Here is an 18,411-nt window from a genome sequence, read left to right as displayed (position 1 = left end):
CGACGCGGAAGAGCAGACGGCTGCTGCGCCGAGCGCCTGGGAGCAAGATCTCCGAGACGGCCTTCCTTTCGACGACCGGCTTCAGCGAGAGCTCGCGCGTCGCGGCGCCGAGCTTGCTCCCGCGTCTGATGAGGAGGACAGCGCACAAGACGAGCTCGTTTCCGATGATGCCGAGGCGGCAGCGCGCTTCGCAGAAAGCGTCGGCACGCCTGACTCGCGGCGTTCCAACCTGGTGGCCACATCGCAAGTCGACGAGGCAGAACGAGATGAGGCGGCTGCTTCTGCGGAGGCGCCTGTCGCAGGCGCTGTGGACCCGGCCGCTCACTCCGCTGCGCCATCGGACGTGAACCGGGTGCCATCGCCGCCCGCGAGCGAGGTTCATGCTTCAGAGAGCGCATCGCGGGCGCAAGATGCTCCGAGCGTGATCGCCGCGGCGCCCGACATCAATCTGGGCGCCTTGGTGGTGGAGGCGAGGCGGCGGCGGCAGCTGCAAGCATCCGACGAGTCCCTTGATAGGGAGCAAGAGCCGGTGGACGCGAGCGCAGCCTCGGCCGTCGCAGCAATCTCTGCAACGTCCGCGACTGTGCCCACATCCTCGTCGTCGCGATCGCAAATAGGCAAGGGCACCCCAGTCAGCACGACACGACACGGATCAGACCCTCCCTCTGAGCAGACAGACCCCTCGGACCGCGCGATGTTACCTCACTCGGCGCCGGGACCGCCTTCCGGGACAAGTCGCGTGAACTCGCGCCAGCCGATCTCTTCGCCGCCTGCAACAGGTCAGCCACCGCCGCGCGTCCTCTCAGATGCCGGCAAGCCTCGGCAGCAAGCATCTCGCGCAGCACAAAGGAAGCCGCAAGATCGTCCTCAGCCCGCTTCCCGCCCTCTGGCAAGTAGCAGCTCATCCGCGCGGGGCGGCATCACACGCATTAGGCCCCGGCCGCCGAGCGAGTCGCATTCTCGCTTTCGCGACGATGCAGCAGCAGCTGCACAGCGACGGAGCGCTCTTTGGGCTGATCGAGCCACAAGTTCAACGCCGCATACGCTGGCACAGGCGCCAGTAATGCCCGCCATCGCCAGCGCTCAGGTCGAATCCTCTCGCAAGCAAGTCGAAGAGGAGGAGAGCTCGGTATCGACGCGAAGCACGACATCGCAGTCTGAGGCCTCAGACTCTGACGATTCGGAAGCTGCTTGGGAAGAAGAACACAGAGCTCTTGCAGCACTCCGTAGCGCTGAGCGTCGACCCGCGTCGCCGATGAGCAGCGCCGACGAAGCACCGCCTCTCGACCGTGTGCCTGGCAGCTGGCGCCCATCAGCAAGCGAAGAACGCCAGCGTAGCGAGCAGACCTCGGACCGGCGCTCGATCATGCGTGCCGGCAATCTGGCCGCAGGGACGAGTCCTTCGAGCACCGAGGAGACTAGCGACAGTCCCTCACAAAGTGGCACCGGCCGCCCTCGACTGCACGATCGAGCGAGCGCTTCAACTGCAGGCTCAGCGACTCTTGCTCCCGAGATCCGGTCTGCTTTACGTGCTCGCGCTGCGTTATTGAGCGACTCTGCTGATGAGAACGTGCGGCCCGGCTGCGGCGATGCCACGTCTCAACTGCTCAGCGGTGCGGCGGACAGTGAGACGAGACTTGCGGGAGCGGACAAGGGCAAGGCGCCGGTGCGGCCTGTCGACTGGCTGCTGTCACCGAGCGCCACGGACGCCCGGCCTCGAGCCGGCAGTATCAGCCCCACAAGAGATCAAGCGCAGCCAGAGCCCGACCGCGCTGGCACTTTCGTCGAATTTGACGGCAGCAGTGACTCCTTCGCTTCCTCAAGCGAGGACGATCCTGACCGAACGGTCCTAGATACGCGGCCGCGACCTTCTTCACCTGCTGCGACGGAGGCTCAAGTAGTCCCGCAGGATCGCCCAGCGGTGAATTACCGCCTCAAAGTCCTCTTCGCAACGACTCTCTCCGCTCCAAGCGCCACAGAGGCTGCTACGCACCACGCGGACGCTCTGGTTCGTCCCTCGCGCGATGCGCAGGGAGGCCGAAGTCCAGAGCCAGAGCACTGGGCGCCAAAGCCTGCGGCGCTTCCGCCTCGTCCGGCGCAGATGTCTGCCGTGACTCATCGTGAACATCAGCTTCGAGCACAGGCTTTGACAGACATCTCGCGCCTGCGATCATCATCGAGCACGGGGCAAGATTCACTTTCAGCTCTGGAGGCCCTGCTGCAGCGCGGTCTCGGCCATGGGCACGCTGTGCCGTCTTCTCTCGATTCGAATCCCATGTCCGGCAACGAGCCTGCAGCGCGCAACATCCGCCCAGCCAGCTTCGTGAACCCGCGCTCAAGTATGGCACCCCGGCCGCTGGGACGTCTTCCTACGATCACAGCCGCCACGCGGCACTTCGCGCCCTCGAGCCAGCGCGGCGGAACTGAGGCGCATGAGAGCGCTTCACCGCAGCGCGGGACACTTGAGAGCGCCAGGGATGTCGAGCTGCTAGATCCAATTCCCGCGAGGGAGCGAACAGCGTTGCCGGCGCCCCTCGTGCCGTCGCGGCCGAGGACGAACGTCTCGGCGATGGTCTCACGCTTCGAAGGAGCTTCGCTGGCTGGCGACCCGCGCGCTGAAGGCACATGGATTCGCCCGCCACAAACGTCATCGCATGCAACAACGGCACACGACACGACGGACCAGGAACTTGATCGGCGCGTGAGCAAACTCAGAAGAAGGCCGCCGCCGCCCCCACCTCGAGGAGCACCTCCGTCCCGAGCATCTGCGGCGGCCGCACGTGGCCTCGCGGCTCAGGATAGTCGGACGACGGCGGCAGAGCATGACGATGGCGTCAGCCCCACGTCAAAGTCTCCACGTACGCAGACCCTGGAGCTGCTGACAAATGGCGACTCGCGCATGCCGCGCTCACCCTTTCTCCCGCCGGAGGACGCATCGCGCGTCACCGCATCGCTGGCTGCCGGCCTAGCTGCCTCATCTCGCCGCAGTGCAACCTCGGCAGCTGGCAGCTGTCCACGGCCTTTGCCTGGCCTTCCTGTTGCGCAGTCCACAAGCTCTGCATTGAGCGCCGCTGAGCTCAGCGCCGCACATGAGCGAGGCACGCTCGCAGGCATGTCTCCGCGGCGCGCTCGGCCACTGCCTGTGCCGCCTTCTGCTCCGAGCGCCGCAAGTCCGCCTCCTGCTTCCGCCTTCGTCTCGCCCTCGAGCAGTGCCGCCAGCCAATCTGTCTCGGTCGAGCCACATCTGCGTGACAGAACGCCTGTTCGTGCCGATCGTTCTCGCGCCAATGACGATGCTGCGTCAGACGGAGGCTCCGCTCGGCACCTAGGCAATGGTCAGATGCGGCATTCTCCCACGACGCCGGAGCCCTCGGGCCGGCTTGGCAGCGACGACCATCCTGTTGGCGAAGTAACCGACCCGGGGCAACAGCAAGCTGCACCGGCACGGCAAGGCTCGGTCGAGTTCACCGACTTGGACCTGCTGGCCTCTAGGCTCGAGCTCGAGGGGGCTCACTACGACGAGCTCGCTGCCATCGCGGAATTCATCGGTCCGGCCAAGGAGACGCGCGCATCTGCCGAAGACCTCGCCAACGTGGGTGTTGGTGTGGTCGAGCTGCTGAGCAGGCGGGTGAACAAGGAGGGCAAGGTCAAGCAGAAGCTCGGAGTCGCCGGCATCCGCGTGGAGAAGTGCGGCATCTGCCTTGCGCAGTTCCGAGATGCGCAGAGGTGAGTCAGATGCTGCGCTCACGCGCCCGATCCAGGTCCGCTGACATCGGACTGCTTCAGAGCCTGCATCTTCCCTTGCCTGCACATGTGAGTTCCGACGCACCGCCGCAGCCCGATGGGCGACGCTCGCTCAGATGCGCGCGCACGCTGACGCTCACTCCACACAGCTTCCATGAAGCGTGCGCGACGATGCTGCTCCGCAACGCTCGCACGTGTCCGGCGTGCCGACAGCCGATCGGCGCCTCTTGACACAGTCCGGCATGTGGAACGACGAACACGCTGCTGGCGCTGTGACGCACGGAGCCGGACGAGGCCTGCATTGAGTATTGCACAGCCTGCGTGTCGAGGGTGGTGCGGGCGCAGCGCGGTGATGCCATCTAATGCGACGTCAGTGTATCATTGATGAGGACGAACAGTGTGAAGGGGGCCGCGCACGGAGTCGATGGCGACATCAAGACAGGGAATACTGCGGAAGCATGTGGTTGTGAGAAGAGCCTTGCCGGCGCGGGCGTGCTTTTTGCTCACCTTTGGTCCGCCGCCGCCCTCGGGCACGCGCCACTCGATGCTGGCGTCCGGGACCTTGATGCTGCACGTCTTGCAGTGGATGCAGTTCTGACTGCAGGAGGCAACTTGTCGTCAGCGCCAGGCGTGTCGCACGAGCACGTCTTTCGCCCTTACCTCGAGATCTCGAACCGCTTGCCGAACGCGTGTTCCTTGCCGCCCTCGGCATCGACGTACTCGTACACTGCAGCAGGGCAGGCGCGGCCCAGCAGACCGGCGTACTCGCCGACGTTCGTCTTGGTGTGCCCCTCGTAGTCGCCGCCCTTCACGTGCAGGTGCACGGGCTGGTTCTCGGCATGGTTCGTGCCTGTCCGCGACACGGAGGTGAGGATGTCGAACGAGAGCTTGCCGTCGGGCTTGGGGTAGTCGATCGGAGTGCACTGCGATGCTGGCAGCGTCGCATCGCGGTCCTCGCATGGGTGGTGGAAGGTCCAGGGCGTGCGGCCCTTGAGGATCAGCGAGTCGAGGCCCGAGTAGGCGATGCCGCCCCACAGGCCGAGCGGGTTGTGGAAGGATGGGCGGAGGTTGCGGACCTCCTTGAGCTCCTTCATGACGTAAGAGGCGTCCAGCTTCGTCCGGTAGTCCTCAATGTCGAGCAGATCCTCGGAGCCGGCCTCGCTGCGCTTGCGAAATGCCTCGACCGTGCTCTCGGCCGCGAGCATGCCGCTCTTCATGGCGTTGTGCGTGCCCTTGATCTTGGGCACGTTCAGGAAGCCAGCGGAGCAGCCGAGCAAGGCGCCACCCGGGAAGTGCAGCTTGGGGATTGACTGGTACCCGCCCTCATTCAGCGCGCGGGCGCCGTACGCCTCGCACGTGCCACCCTCAAGCAAATTCGCGAAGAGCGGGTGGTGTTTCATGCGCTGGAACTCGCGGAATGGCGAGAGATACGGGTTCTTGTAGTCGAGGCCCACGACAAGGCCGATGGACACGAGTCCGTCAGCCATGTGGTAGCACCAGCTGCCGCCGTATGTCTTGGCGTCGAGCGGCCAGCCGAGCGTGTGCGTGACGAGACCCGGCTGGTGCTTCTCCGGCGCCACCTTCCACACCTCCTTGATGCCGAGGCCATACGTCTGCGGGTCTGCCCCGACCGCCTCGCGCAGGCCCAGCTCCTTGATCACCTTCTGCGAGAGCGAGCCGTGCGCGCCCTCGGCGAAAAGCGTGATCGGCGCGTGGAACTCCATGCCCGGCTCGAACGTGTCCTTGGGCTGGAAGTTCTTGTCGAGTCCGATGTCGTTGGTGCGCACGCCGCGCACGCCCGTCTTCTTGCCGTCGGCGTCGGTCTGCCAGACAATGTCCGCGCCAGCGAAACCAGGATAGATCTCGACACCGGCTGCCTCGGCCTGCTCGCCCAGCCACGCGGTGACCTGCGAGAGCGAGACGATGTAGTTGCCCTTATTGCTCATCTGCGGCGGGTGCGGCATGGGGAACGACGACGAGGCGGTGAGGAAGCGCATGTGGTCCTCGAGCGCGGGCTGGTGCAGGGGCGCGCCCATCTCCTTCCAGTCGGGGAAGAGCTCGTCGAGCGCGTTTGTCTGGATCACTGCGCCGGACAAAATGTGATTGCCTGCATGGCAAGCGGATCAGCAGAAGCGCGGCGGGTTCAGCGGCGTCGAAGGCCGAGTCGCAGGGCTCTGGCCACACTGCGGCGGCGACGCAGCGCGCTAGCCGTCTCGCAGTCGCCACAGGCACCTCTGCGGCCCGCGCGCCTGCCGGAAAGCTGCCACTCACCCACTTCGGCGCCCTTCTCGAGCAGCACCACGCGGATCTCCTCGCCCTTTGCCTCGGCCAGCTGCTTGATCTTGATGGCGGCACTGAGGCCGGCCGGGCCGCCGCCGACAATGAGCACGTCCGCCTCGTCCTCGACGCGCTCTACGCTGGCGAGATCAAAGGGCGCCTCGGCGTCGTCGACGGGCTGAGCGTTGGAGCGGCGCGCCGAGGCGTGGAGGCGGCGCACAGGTGCCGCACGGGGCGCGGCGGCCGACGAGGCGGCGGCTGCGGCGCGCGAGGAGACGTGGCGGCGCGTGCCGGACGCAGTCGCGAGGCGCGGCAGGGCGCGCGAGGGCACAGCGGCGGCGGCAGTGGCCGAGCGTGCTGCAGCAGCAGGCCGTGCGAGAAGGCGCGGAGCGAGCATGGCGGGCAGACGTGAGATGGTGGTGGGCGAGACGCTCGATGGAGCGCCGGCCGCGGCGCCTGGCAAAGGCGGGTCCCTGGGCGGCTGCAGTGACCGCGCGCGGCCGGCAGCCGACCAATCGCGATGCGCGCATCACGCGGCCGGCATGTCCGCTCGCCGCATGCCGGTGCCATGCGGGTGCGGGGTGTTGCGCTGCCACGCCGCCGCCGCCGTCACTCCGCATTAGCCGACGCGCACGCCGCCTCGCGAGAGCACGATGCTCACCCTCGCCTCGCCTTCCGTCGGCATGCTGCAGAGGAACGAGGCCGCCTGCGGCTCTGCTGCGGCCGCAGCAGGCCCTTCGCGTACAGCAACGGTGGACCTCTCGATCCGCCGCGGCAGGGACCGTGAAAGATGCGCGACTCCCGAATTCCGGCGTCGGCAACGCCGCCATGCCTCAGCACCCCCTGGACAAGGAGAGGTCCATGCTGCGGCAGAGGCAGAGCACCGTTGCCTCGAGGACCACCATGCCGCGTACGGCGCTGCGGTTGGCGCAGCGCCTGCATTGCAGACAGGGACGGCGAACGGAGGTGGCGAAGACGTCGCCTCGAGCCTGCGGCTTGCGCTGCACCCTGACTCCTGTGTCGGCCGAGAGATGATGCTGGAGAGGAAGGCGGCGCCGCGGCCACGCCGCGCGGTTGCGCGTGCTTTCGCTTTCTTCTCACCACAACACAGCACGGACGACAGACGACACGGACAGCCAGCAACGAGCACGCAAGGCAGTAACTGCACGCAAACCGCTGCAGCTGTACATACTGCGCCTCGTCGGATCCCTTCGGGCCATGTCCGCCGGGCCGTCGGTGCCGCGAGGGCTGCGCCTCTTGGGCACGGGTCCTGCCCGTCGCATGGCACACGATGCCGGCGCCAGCAGCAGTCGACCTTTTTTGACGACAACTGCAAGCCGTGCAGGGGCCTCTTGCCGCGCTGCGAAGCACCAATCACTGCTCTCGCAGGCCTGCCCGTCCTCCCGCTCCGTCGGCCCGGCCGCGCTGCGGCACCTGCATGTGGCGCCGGTGCGACAGGCGCACACAAACGCTTTCGTTCCGCCTCACGTCGACTGCGCTCCGGCGCTGGGCCCTGAAGGCGCCACTGTGCCGCTGGCGCCGTACGATGCCGCTCCTCTCGCTGGCTCTGCTCCGGCGCACACCACACATCTCGTCGTCGTGCCCCTGCAGCCTCGCGCGCCAGACCAGTGGCCCTCGCATCTGGCGGCAGCCTCGCCGCTCTACGCCGAGCTCGAGTCACGCTGCCGCGCCGGCGGGAGTCTGGCTGGCTGTCTGCTCTCACTGGCGCACTTCATCGGGCCTGCGCCCTTGCCAGGCGAGCACGACGACGTGGCGACGGCCGATGCCGGGATGGTCGACCCGCCGCTGCGTGCCTGGGACCCGACCGCGAGCCGCTTCTCGCGAGCGCCACCCAGAGCAGAGCAGGAGCTCTATCAGCTGCGGCTGTACCGCGCCGGCAGAATTGCTGTGCTGCCGCCGCTCTCGCTAGACTCGCTAGACAGCCAGCCTCTGCCTCAGCGCATCGAGGATGCATTCGCTGCCTCGCGCCTCCAGACCGCCAAGCAGCGGCGCGATGATGCGGCCGACATCTTCGTGTGTGCACACGGCGCGCGCGACTGTCGATGCGGTGTGGCCGGCGCAGAGGTGATCGAGAGCCTGATCGGCGACATCGTTGCGCAGCGTGAGCAGGTGCGCGTGGAGGGCGGAGCTACGAAGCGCGTGAGGGTCTGGGCCATCAGCCACGTAGGTGGTCACAAGGTGAGTGGCTGCACCAGAGCGGAGTCCGCTGCACACGTGCTGAGAGATGCCGCGCAGTGGGCAGCCAATGCCATCGTTCAGCCGCACGGCGACTGGTACGGCAACCTGCGCAGATTCGACTCGCCGCTGCTCCTGCGCTCCGCGCTCGCCCCTGCCACGAGCTTCCACGATGTGCAGGATCGGCGCGAGCGCCTGGTGCACTGGAGCCGCTGGCGCGGACGACTTGGCCTCAGCGACCAGGAGACGTACGACAAGCGCGACGAGTGGGGCGGTGGAGGAGTGCAGACTGCGTCTTTCGCACCACGAGCACGCGTTGCGCCGGCGCCATTGGACAGCGCCGCGTCCCAAGTGCCGGCGGGTTCCGCTGTCACGCCGCAGGCTGCCGCAGACGTCGAGTCAGCGTCTGGGTCCGGCAAGGACCAGCTGCAGCTGCACTTTGTCTCGTGGGAGGGCGAGTCCTTTGCCGTGTCGGCTGTGGCCGGCGAGACGTTGAAGGATGTCGCCAAGCGCCATGGGCTCCCGAGCATCGAGGCGACGTGCGGAGGTGTCTGTGAGTCTTTGAGCCCGGCCAGCCGTTCTGCAGCTGCTGACCCATGCCTGATAGGCGAGTGTGCCACATGTCACGCCTACATCGCCGCACCGACGGGCGCACAGGATGCCACTTCGGCGCGCGACCGCTTCGCCCTGGATGCAGCGCCGCCAGACGAGGTCCTTGGCGCGGCTGCCGTGCCGAGCGATGCGGAGCTCGACATGCTCGAGTATGCCATCGGACGGCTGGGCAGCAGCCGGCTGTGCTGTCAGGTGCCGGTCAGCGCTGCCCTGGCGAAGTGGATGCAGGACCACGGCGGACGGATCGTGCTGCCACGCTTCTGAGTCCGAACAGGCTGCGTAGCGAATGGCATCCCGTGTGCAAGGAGATCCGAGCTGCAGCTCAGTAGCGGGCAGCGCTGCCCACCCACGTGAGCAGACGTCTGCGTCTGGGAGTGTCAGGCTATGTGTCGTGCCCGCTCAGCCGATGGGCGCTCCGCAGCCGTGCGCCGCGGCAATGCGCGCGCGCGCGCTATTGCGTGACGTCGGCCCGGCGGCGCGGCTAGCGTCCTTGCCTCTTCTCCACCAGCCCTTCACGCCCGACTCTTCTCCACTGTCGCTCTCGCCTGGCTGCTGCGCCACTCCTCCGCCAAGCGCCCCTCACTCACGCACGCAGCGTCTCGCGCCCGTCCGCCCGCGCGCCTCTTGCCCGGCTTGCCGCCGCAGCACGCGCGCAGCATGGCCGACGCCCCGCGCTGCCCACTCGGCTTCACGGGCACGCCGCCCGTCGGGCACCCGACCATTGCCGGCATGTTTGGCAGCTCGGACAGCAAGACGGCCACTCGCAGCGCCGATGCGGCGCCCGGGGCCGCAGCACCGTCGCCGCAGGCACAGACACAGGTGCCCGCCGCGGCCGCGCCGCGCTGGAGCCCCTACACGCTCCTCACGCTCGACGCCCTCTTCCTCGTGGCGTGCGGCGCGCTGGCGTGGTACTGGCCGCAGGTCAAGTCCAGCAGCCTCAACTGGAGCGCGGCGGGTGGGCAGCACGGCCTGGCTGGCTGGTGGTAGCGCGCGAGCAGGGGCGAGAGGACGGCGGTCAGACGACGCAGCGCTGGTGGCGCGCCGCACGACGCTTCGAGGGGAGGGCACCGGCGACTCGGAGGAGCGCGGCTTGGGGACGCTCAGGCGCGGAGGAAACACATTTGTACAACAGCTTTCGCGCGTTAATCGGATCACATTGTATCAGAATGGGCGACAGGATGACGAGAGAGAGAGAGAGAGAGAAGAGAAGTATGTGGGCCGGGTGACGGAGCCGGCAGGCAAGCACTGGCGCGACAGGCAGGCCGCGGGGCGTAGGCGCGGCGTGCTCGGATCAGCAGAGGACAGGACGGTGTAACAAGAATGTGGGGAAGGGCTATCAGACAGGCAAATGTACCGAGAGAGAGAGAGAGAGTCGTGCTTCGGAATGGTGGCAATGGCGTGACGATGCAGGTGCGCCATCAGCTGGCGGCGACGAGCGCGCTGCCCTGCGCGGCGCTGCGGCCGCCCCAGAAGCTCTTGGAGGCCGCCGCCGGACCGACGTCCTTGCGCGTGTTGAGCAGCGAGCTCTCGTTGCGGCGCAGGCCGGGGCGCGGGCTGGTGGGCGTGCTCGGCCGGCTGGCCGGGTTCGACGACGAGGCGAACATGGCCTGATCGTCCGACGCTGGCGCCGCGCCGGCCGGCAGGGCCACGCCGGTGCTCTTCTGCAGCGCCTCGAGAATGCGGCTCACGTCTGTGGCCGAGAGCTGGGTGCGCTTGAGCGTGCGCACCTCCTCGGTCAGCGACGCGTTGGCGACGCTCAGCTGCGACAGCTGCGCGCGCAGGCCGGCGATGATCGAGTCGCGGTCGGAGAGCTCAGACTCGAGCGCAGTGATATGCTCTGCAATGAGCGCAGAGTCAGTATGGTGACGGAAAGAGACCCGTCCGGAACGGCGGCGTGCAGCTCGAAGTTTGGACAGCAGCTCGGCACAACAGCCGCTGGACAGACGCGGACGGGCTCGAGGCACGACTCACCCTTCCTGCGCGTGCGGAAGTTGCGGGCGCTGATCTTGTTGCGCAGCTGACGCTTTTCCTTGGAGCTGAGCTTGCGGTACTCTTCGGGGCTGGGGCGCAGCATCGCCGCGGCGCTCAACGTGCCGCGGCCGCCGGTGTTCGAGCCGAGGTGCGCAAACGAGGCCTTGTCGTCCTCGTCGTCGTCTTCCGACTGGCCGCCGTCGGACGAGTCCTCGGACATTGCGTCGGCGGCGCGGCGGCTCTTGCTGTAGCTGCCGGACGCGTTCGACGAGGGCACGATGGGCGCGCGCGTCACGGTGAAGGGCTCGTGCACGCCGACCGTCGAGCTCTGCTGCGGCAGCGTCGCGAGCGCGGGCGGCGGCAGCACGAGGGAGTGCGGGTCGAGGAACGCCTCGGGCGACGGCGGCGTCGCATCGCGGAACGCCTGGGCGTGGGCGAACGAGGGCGCGGGCGGCGACGGCGCGCGGCGGTAGGGCTCGTAGTTGAGCGTGGGCTGGGCGACGGGTGCGTGCGCCGCGGAAGCCGTCGACGACGACGATGCGACGGGCGCGGCGGCCTTCTTGCTGATCGACGAGTAGTGCTGTGCCACGTACTTCTCGATGATGTGGTCGTCGGCCGACGAGCCGATGCGGCGCAGCTCGGCGGCGAGATAGTAGCGCTGCGCGAGGGTGTGCGAGTCAGTGCGATGGTCCAGCAGCGCCCAGGCAGCGGCACCACTCACGAAGAGCACCTCGGGCGCAGAGCCGGGCGGCGGCGGCGGGCCCGTGGCGCCCGGCGGCGTGCCGGCGACCTGCACGGTGGCCGCCGAGCTGGGCGCCACGGCGGCGCTGCGGCGCGGCGACGGCGCGGGGGCCGGTGCGGCGGCGGCAGCAGCGGCAGCAGCAGGCGGCGCAGACGGCAGCGCCGCCGGTGTCGGGGCCGGCGAGGGCGCAGGGAAGGTGAGGAAGTCGTCGAAGGAGAGCGCAGCCCAGGGCGCGGGCGACGAGGGCGCGGCGGGCACGGCGACGTCGACGGAGGCCATGGCGGCGCGCAGGTGGCGGGTGTGCCGTGTGCGGCAGAGGGTGAGGGTGGAGAGCGGCGCGGCGCGGTGCTGCGGCAGGCACAGCAGTCGAGTGGGTGGTGGTGGTGCGGGAGGAAGATGAGGCTCGGGCGCGCGGTGGAGCACACACAGCACAGCGAGGCGGTCACGCGGTGCTGACGCAGCGCAGCCGCGCGTGATCTGGCGGCCGAGGGGCGCGGCGGCGTCGCGGCGGGCGAGCTGCGCCGGCGGCTCAGCGTCGCCGCACGCGGGCAGCAGCAACAGGCTCACGCCCTCGCTCGGCGCTGCATCTGCCGCCAGTGCCTTGTGCGGCCATCCTCAACAGCGCAGAGATCGGCATCGAGCGTGGTTGCGCCTGCCCGGGCGGCGCCTACGGGAGCGAGAGGCAGGCGCGGCGGCGCTGTCGCGGAGTCTGCGCGGCGGCCGCGGCGGTGCGCGCGGTCAGGGGCTCGCCGGCGGCAGCGGTGTGCCTGCAGGCGCACACAGCAGCGCACCTCGCAGCAGCATGCTCCCGTTGACCTCGAGCCTCTCCTCGCCGGCACCATCCTATGTTCTTGTCCCGCAGATGCGACGGTCGACGGACTGCTGCCGCGGCGCTGCTGAAGCCGCGGGGGTGCAGCGAGGCCCAGCTGCTCGATGCTTCTCAGCTTACGGCCGACGCGCAGCCACGTGTTGATGCGGGTGCGAGATGCATCGCGATGCGCAGCCGGCTGTGCTGCGCACCGGCAGCAGCAGAGCGCCGTCCGCACGCCTCCACACCCTGCCGCTGCCTCTGTCTCCCGCCCTCCTCTTGCCTCCACCCACTCTTTTCTCCTCTCCCCCTCTCGTCGCTGCCCAGCATGGTCAAGGCGTCCGACATCCTCCTCTGCCTCGTCGCCATCCTCTTCCCGCCCGCCGCCGCCGCCTTTGTCGCCGGCTGCTGCTCGTGCGACATGCTCATCAACGTGCGTGGGGGCGATGCGCGGGCAGGAGGGGGGTAGGGGCGCGGCAGAGGAACGGGTGCCGCGTGCAGGAGTGCGAGGGTGCTTGACACTGCACAGCTGTAGAGGGACGACGCCGGACGTGCTGCGAGGCGCTAGACGGTATTGAGCGGCGCTGCGGAGGCGTGCGGCGCTGTCGCCCTGGGACAAGTGCCACCGCGCGGTGTTGTCGCTCGGCGCTGCAGAGCAGTGCTTCACGGCAATGGGGGGTGATGCTGCGGAGCGAGGCTGTCGTGCAGCGCTGCTGTGCGGAGCGAGGCTGTCGTGCAGCGCTGCTGTGCGGCACTGCAGCCCGTTGCTGAGCGGCACGGCCGAGCAGCGATAAGGATGCAGAGCCATGTTGCGGTACCCAACGATACTGCCGCCGAACGGCAGTGGCCGCCGGTGATGTCGTCGTTCGGCAACGTCACTGGCGATGCTGCTGCCGGTGCTACTAGCTGCTGCGACCGCTGCTGCCAGTGTTGATGCTCATGCTACTTCTGCTCTCTCTCCACCACCGCCGCTGACCACTCCCTACAGATCTGTCTCACGCTGCTCGGCTACATTCCCGGCCACATCCACGCCTTCTGGCTGGTCAGTCGTGCCGCCGCCACCGCGGTGTGTGCTTGCGTCTCCAGCTCACCCTGCCGCGCCGCACCCGCAGATCTACAAGCAGATGAAGGCCGAGGAGGAGTTCGGACAGGGCCAGTACATGTACATCGGCTCCGGCCAGTACGTCGCCGTCGACGGCGCCGCGCCCGTCGCGAGTGTGCAGCCGCCCAACGTGAGTGGCGCCACGGTAGCCGAGCAGCTGGGGCCACGTTCTGACATGGTGCTCCACCAGTACGGCGCGGCAGGCAACGTGGCTTAGCGCATGATGCGCGGCGACGCCGGGCATGGGCCCAACTCCGGCAGCAAGGAGACGGTCTCGACTGCATCTGCATCTATTGCCTCAATGCATCTGTCACAGGGAGTCTTGGTCACGGGGGAGACGCGCGTAGTGTTGGGGAGTGTAAGATTGAAGGGGTTGCGCTTCCACAGCGCTGCAGCAAAGCCGCGAAAGCAGGTGATGGCGTGCGGGCCTAGGCATCCTTGACGCTGTCGTCGCGCGAGTCCACGGCCGGGCGGTCCTCGGGCAGCGCGAACTCGGCAGCGTTCCAGGTGCGGCGCTCCAGGACAAAGGGCTCGCCGCGGCGCTTGGCGAGCAGCCACATGAAGCCAATGCGCACGCCCGCCGAGGCGAGGGTGAAGCCCAGCGAGCCGAGCGGCGCAGCAAAGAAGGCCAGCAGCACCGAGTAGTCGTCGCCGCCCACGTAGAGGCCGAGCGGCAGCGCAATGAGCTTGCCGCCCTGCACGGCATCGCGGTAGTAGACGCTGCCCGCAGCGAAGACGGTGAAGAAGCCGCCGCAGCCACCGACGAAGCTATGACAGGAGGGGGTGAGCAACAGGCAGTGAATCACAGGCGCAGGACCACTCACACGTCCAGGCCGTTGAGGAAGTGAAGCGAAGGGATGAGGCCGAGAAGCGTGCCGGGCAGGACGGCAGCGGCGCCAAGATCGGCGATCAGGAACACCTGCAGAATGTCGACGTTGCGCACGGCAAGCACGACGGCGGGCACGTTGATTGCCAGGAGGATCAGACGGCACCACCACAGGTTCACGCGGCCCATGACTGTGCGCCACAGTCAGTGCGCGGCCGACGTGGGCCGCCGAGACCGTAACTCACAGACGTCGTTCTGGATGGTGCTGATCTGGGCACTCTGCAGCGTGTCGTACGCCGAGCTCGTGAGTGCGCCGGCAAGCACGAGCACGAGGCCCTGCACCCAGTTGGGCAGCGTGGCGATGATGTAGAAGAAGTTGCTCGAGCCGTCGTCCTCGGCGGTGACGCCGTCGAAGAGGCCGGCCCACTGCGCAAGCGGGCCCGTCATGCCGACGAGGAAGCAGATGGCAAAGAGCGGCAGTGTGGCCAGGCCGACGGAGAGGTAGAGCGTCTTGTTGTTCTTCGACGCAAAGGTGCGCTGCCAGAAGCCTGTAGAGCCGACGTCAGCGACGGCAAGAGGCGAGCGCGCGGCGCCACGCACCCTGGTTGAACATCTGGCTGAAGATGAGCGCCGCAGGCAGGATGAAGAACAGCTGGCCGCCAAAGCGGTTCGCCGTCAGCAGGCCGCTCGAGTCGATGCGCTCCTGGCTGATCTCGATGCGCGTGCCGATCGCGGCGCCGCCGATGATGATGAAGATCATGATCACGATGGCCTGCACGTTGTCCGTCCACAGCGACGCCTTGAAGCCGCCGTAGGCGGTGTCTGTGCGGGCAGAGTGAGCGCGCGGACAAGGCAGCGGCGCGCGGCGTGCGGCACGCACAGATCGTCGTGATGATCGCCACGACGAGCGCGGCGACCGTCGAGTTGACGCCGCCGAGCAGGTTCACCACAGAGCCGTACGTGTTGAGCTCGACGATCATGAAGCACAGCATGAAGCCGCAGAACTGCAGGGCCACGTCGTCAGCGACGGCAGACGGGGGCTGGCAAGCGGCAGACTCACGATCACGGCGAGGAGGACACCGACGGGCCAGCCGAAGCGCACGCGCACATACTGCGCCATGGTGAAGCCCTCGGGGCAGACGCGGCGCATGAACGGACCGAGCAGGGCGAACGCCCAGAGCGGCACAACGGTGGCAAAGGCGTACGCCGTCAGGCCCAGAATGCCCGAGTTGGGGATCACGGCAATCTGCGGGTACGCAAAGAAGAGCGACGAAGACATGTCTGTGAGGGGGGCAGGCATGAGACGGGCACTGGCGCCTTGGACAAGGCGCGCCTCGCATGGCAGGAGCGAGGAGGAGAGGGGGGCAGCTTCCCGTCGCGAGCATTGTCTCGATCCGGTGGTAACCAGCTCATGTGGTGCGTGCCCGCGCCGGCGTTGCCGCCGGCAGCACGGCGCGCACCGAGCGGTGGACGGTATAATCTCAGCCTCGGACGACACGGGCCCTCGCCGGCGCGCACTTGCAGCGCCGGTGCAGCCCAGTCAGTCCTCAGCACCCGTAGCTTGTAGTGCCCAGGCCCGCAGCGACGCACGCGCCGTGGCCACGCGAGGTGACCACGGCGCGCCGCCGTGTGCAGGGTGGAGTTGAACAGCAGGGAGATGGTACATTACCGTGCGGAGAGAGCGAGGCATGCTGCGACTTAGAAGAGCGGGCGGCGTCGGGTGCGGCGCATGGGCGCGGGCTGAACTAACTGCTTGCGATCCAGTTGAGCGCCAGCGGGAAGGCTGGGTGCGGCGGGTGTGAGCGAGACGTGCGCAGGTGTGCGGCGCAGTGCTGGGACAGAAGAGGCACAGTCGACCGTGCTGCAGATGCAAATCCACGCTCCGGCGTCGAGCAGCACCGGCCTATGACTGCCACGACCCTCCTGCGGCCGCCCTTCTCTCCCTGCACTATCCTGTGCCGCCTGCCGGCGCCGGCGCGCGCCACTCACCGCTCTGGGTGCGCAGGCCGCTGAGGAACTGCGTGGCGTTCTGCGTGCGGTAGCCGGCAAAGAGGCCGACGAGCATGAAGGCGCAGAGCGTCGAGTAGACGAGCGCGTTGCCCTGCGAGACGGCGAGCATGGCGGGCGGCGGGTGCGGGGTGTGGGGAATGGGGTGGTGGGGAGCAGGGCGCAGAAGCGTGCGAGCGCAGAGCCAGGTGATTGCCGGCTGCACCCGTGAGAAGCGAGTTTGCACGGCAGCTCGGTGACCGCGTCGGGAGCACACGTGACTGCCTCGGCACTCGGGCACCGCACGCGCCGCGCCGGATAAAGGCGAGCCGGTGCGCCTCCGCCTGAAAGCAGCCGCAGCGGCCCGCTCGCTTCCCCACACCGACACCTCCTACCACCACGGGCGCGCGTCGCTTCCACCTACCCTCGCTACCACCTCACCGTCAATACTCTCTCGTTCACCAGCCTCATAAGCCGCACGGCTTCTTGCTGGGTAAAACGACTCCAAAACAAACCTCCACCGCGCCCAGCATGGCCCGCCTCTCCGAGCTGCCCGCCGCAGTGCCGCGCCCGACGGCGCCGCTCGCTTTTCTCGGCGCCTTTGCCATCGTCTTCGGCCTGACATTGCGTCATCTAGCCTTCAACTTTATTAACCCTGGCGACTTCTACGCGCAGCTCGCGCACCTCGACACGCCGGCGCTGTACCGCGACATCGGCGTGGCGCCGGGTGCGTGGCCCGAAAACGAGGCAGGGCGGATCTTTGGCTCGCTAGTGTTCTTCTTCCGGGACATGCTGAGGCTGCCCAGGGCCGATGGCGTGCGTGGCTGATGCGTGGCACTGCTCCCGACACCCGCACTGACGCCTTTCCGCCACGCGCCCTGCTGCACCGTTGCCAGCTCATTCTCATCCTCGCCTCCGTCTTTGCGCCGCTCATCACCTTCCAGACGCTCGAGAGCCTCAAGCAGGGCCGCCACGCGCTGCTGCACCCCGCCCTCTTTGCCCTCAGCGCCGCGCTCGGGCAGGTCATCCTCATCGGCGCCGCGTCCAACATCCTCTGGGTGCCCGTGTACGCCTACACGCGCTGGCAGGAGGTGAGTGCCGGCCTGGCGCGCTGGGGTGGGCTGTGTGCTGCGGCAGCGCATGCGCCCGATGGCTTGCGCTGTGTGCTGCGTCCGTGCAGCCTGGCCTCGGCTCCACAGGTGCTGCTCCAGGCTGACCTCACCTCAACAGACGAGCAAGAAGACCGTCGACATCCACCCGCTGCCCTCGCCCGCGCGCTGGGCCGTGCACACGGGCACGACGACGACGCTGCTCACCGCACTCACCTTCCTGCCGATGCTCCTGCCGTCGACGGGCCCGGACTCGGGCAATTTCCTCCTGCCCAACGTCGTCTTTCAAGCATACCCGCTCCTCTACGTTATCTTGTTCTTCTTGCCTCTGTCGCGGCAGAGCGACAAGCCGCGCGCCGCCGCCGCCGACTCGTACCGCCTGCTCAGTGTGCTGCTCATTGCGCCGTGGTGGGCGGGCGTGTACAAGTACGGGCCCGTGGTGCTCGCTGCCTGGCGCCGCGGCGGCTTCACGCACGACGGTGCGTGGCGGCCCGGAGACGGCAGTGCGGCGCAGTGCTGACTCGTCACTGCGCAGGCTACCACGTGCTCACGCTCGACATGATCGGCGGCATGGTGGCGGCGTACCTCATGGTGCTCATCGACTCGTACGCCGACGAGGCGCGCGTCAAGGCGACGGGCGAGCGTGTGCACCACCGCCGCTTCTTCTTCGAGGAGGTGTGTCACGCCTTTGGTGCTGCCGCGTCCGTGTCCTGACCGCCTGCTGGCAGATCTTTGGCCTCATGGGCCTGCTCACCCTTGGCCCTGGAGCGGCGTTCGCGCTCTACTTCCGCCGGTGAGTCAAGTCTGCGGCAGACTGGCCCGCGGAGCTGACCGGTCCCCTGGCGCAGGCGCGAGCACCTCGCCGAGCGTGCACGTCTCGGCCTCAAGGACGAGTGAACGGCTCGCAGTCTGTCTGCACCATCTCTTGCTCTCACAAACAGAATGTCCGCCGGAACTATCAAAGTACTAGTCATCATTCTGATTGCTGGAGCAGCCGCGCAGCCAAGAAAGGGAGGCACTGGGATGGAAAAGACACAC

General features: G+C 68.0%; 8 protein-coding genes across 8 annotated transcripts; 5 read left to right on the top strand and 3 right to left on the bottom strand.

Moving 5' to 3' along the window:
• Positions 1 to 3,340: 3,340 nt before the first annotated feature.
• On the top strand, positions 3,341 to 3,975 carry FA09DRAFT_338222 (hypothetical protein; the record flags this gene model as incomplete). The annotated part of the gene is made up of 3 exons (XM_025744077.1): positions 3,341 to 3,726; positions 3,787 to 3,813; positions 3,894 to 3,975. 3 exons carry the CDS (start codon positions 3,341 to 3,343, stop codon positions 3,973 to 3,975), a joined length of 495 nt encoding a protein of 164 aa, XP_025599228.1.
• A 39-nt stretch (positions 3,976 to 4,014) lies between these two features.
• On the bottom strand, positions 4,015 to 6,418 carry FA09DRAFT_343080 (hypothetical protein; the record flags this gene model as incomplete). The annotated part of the gene is made up of 4 exons (XM_025744577.1): positions 4,015 to 4,192; positions 4,252 to 4,342; positions 4,405 to 5,851; positions 6,016 to 6,418. The coding sequence occupies 4 exons, from the start codon at positions 6,416 to 6,418 to the stop codon at positions 4,178 to 4,180; spliced, it is 1,956 nt and encodes a 651-aa protein (XP_025599227.1). The 3' UTR covers positions 4,015 to 4,177.
• An 884-nt stretch (positions 6,419 to 7,302) lies between these two features.
• Positions 7,303 to 9,184, top strand: FA09DRAFT_317775 (hypothetical protein; the record flags this gene model as incomplete). Its single annotated transcript, XM_025740886.1, has 4 exons — positions 7,303 to 7,732; positions 7,778 to 8,220; positions 8,278 to 8,770; positions 8,825 to 9,184. The coding sequence occupies 4 exons, from the start codon at positions 7,303 to 7,305 to the stop codon at positions 9,091 to 9,093; spliced, it is 1,635 nt and encodes a 544-aa protein (XP_025599226.1). The 3' UTR covers positions 9,094 to 9,184.
• Positions 9,185 to 9,328: 144 nt separating this feature from the next.
• On the top strand, positions 9,329 to 9,994 carry FA09DRAFT_360090 (hypothetical protein; the record flags this gene model as incomplete). Its single annotated transcript, XM_025745193.1, has 1 exon — positions 9,329 to 9,994. A coding segment is annotated over one exon (664 nt), but the record flags the coding sequence as incomplete, so codon positions are not given.
• Positions 9,995 to 10,247: 253 nt separating this feature from the next.
• On the bottom strand, positions 10,248 to 11,821 carry FA09DRAFT_325229 (hypothetical protein; the record flags this gene model as incomplete). The annotated part of the gene is made up of 3 exons (XM_025741157.1): positions 10,248 to 10,666; positions 10,801 to 11,458; positions 11,522 to 11,821. The coding sequence occupies 3 exons, from the start codon at positions 11,819 to 11,821 to the stop codon at positions 10,248 to 10,250; spliced, it is 1,377 nt and encodes a 458-aa protein (XP_025599224.1).
• Positions 11,822 to 12,678: 857 nt separating this feature from the next.
• On the top strand, positions 12,679 to 13,537 carry FA09DRAFT_291682 (hypothetical protein; the record flags this gene model as incomplete). The annotated part of the gene is made up of 3 exons (XM_025739985.1): positions 12,679 to 12,783; positions 13,339 to 13,392; positions 13,463 to 13,537. Coding segments are annotated over 3 exons (234 nt in total), but the record flags the coding sequence as incomplete, so codon positions are not given.
• Positions 13,538 to 13,880: 343 nt separating this feature from the next.
• Positions 13,881 to 15,557, bottom strand: FA09DRAFT_296327 (hypothetical protein; the record flags this gene model as incomplete). The annotated part of the gene is made up of 6 exons (XM_025740160.1): positions 13,881 to 14,220; positions 14,277 to 14,469; positions 14,524 to 14,826; positions 14,879 to 15,100; positions 15,159 to 15,282; positions 15,339 to 15,557. 6 exons carry the CDS (start codon positions 15,555 to 15,557, stop codon positions 13,881 to 13,883), a joined length of 1,401 nt encoding a protein of 466 aa, XP_025599222.1.
• A 1,095-nt stretch (positions 15,558 to 16,652) lies between these two features.
• On the top strand, positions 16,653 to 18,350 carry FA09DRAFT_329409 (hypothetical protein). Its single transcript, XM_025742172.1, has 6 exons — positions 16,653 to 17,080; positions 17,161 to 17,355; positions 17,495 to 17,852; positions 17,909 to 18,048; positions 18,102 to 18,166; positions 18,222 to 18,350. Exons 1-6 carry the CDS (start codon positions 16,796 to 16,798, stop codon positions 18,268 to 18,270), a joined length of 1,092 nt encoding a protein of 363 aa, XP_025599221.1. The 5' UTR covers positions 16,653 to 16,795; the 3' UTR covers positions 18,271 to 18,350.
• Positions 18,351 to 18,411: the final 61 nt, after the last annotated feature.

Source organism: Tilletiopsis washingtonensis (genome assembly GCF_003144115.1).
Source record: "Tilletiopsis washingtonensis strain MCA 4186 unplaced genomic scaffold FA09scaffold_8, whole genome shotgun sequence".
Lineage (NCBI taxonomy): Eukaryota > Fungi > Basidiomycota > Exobasidiomycetes > Entylomatales > Tilletiopsis > Tilletiopsis washingtonensis.
This window is presented reverse-complemented; position numbering and strand designations above follow the sequence as displayed.

Coding starts and splice junctions, on each gene's coding strand:
- FA09DRAFT_329409 (XM_025742172.1), top strand. CDS start 16,796: ATGGCCCGCCTCTCCGAGCTGCCCGCCGCAGTGCCGCGCCCGACGGCG. Junction 17,853..17,908: donor CGGCGGCTTCACGCACGACG/GTGCGTGGCGGC, acceptor GTCACTGCGCAG/GCTACCACGTGCTCACGCTC. Junction 18,167..18,221: donor TTCGCGCTCTACTTCCGCCG/GTGAGTCAAGTC, acceptor CCCCTGGCGCAG/GCGCGAGCACCTCGCCGAGC.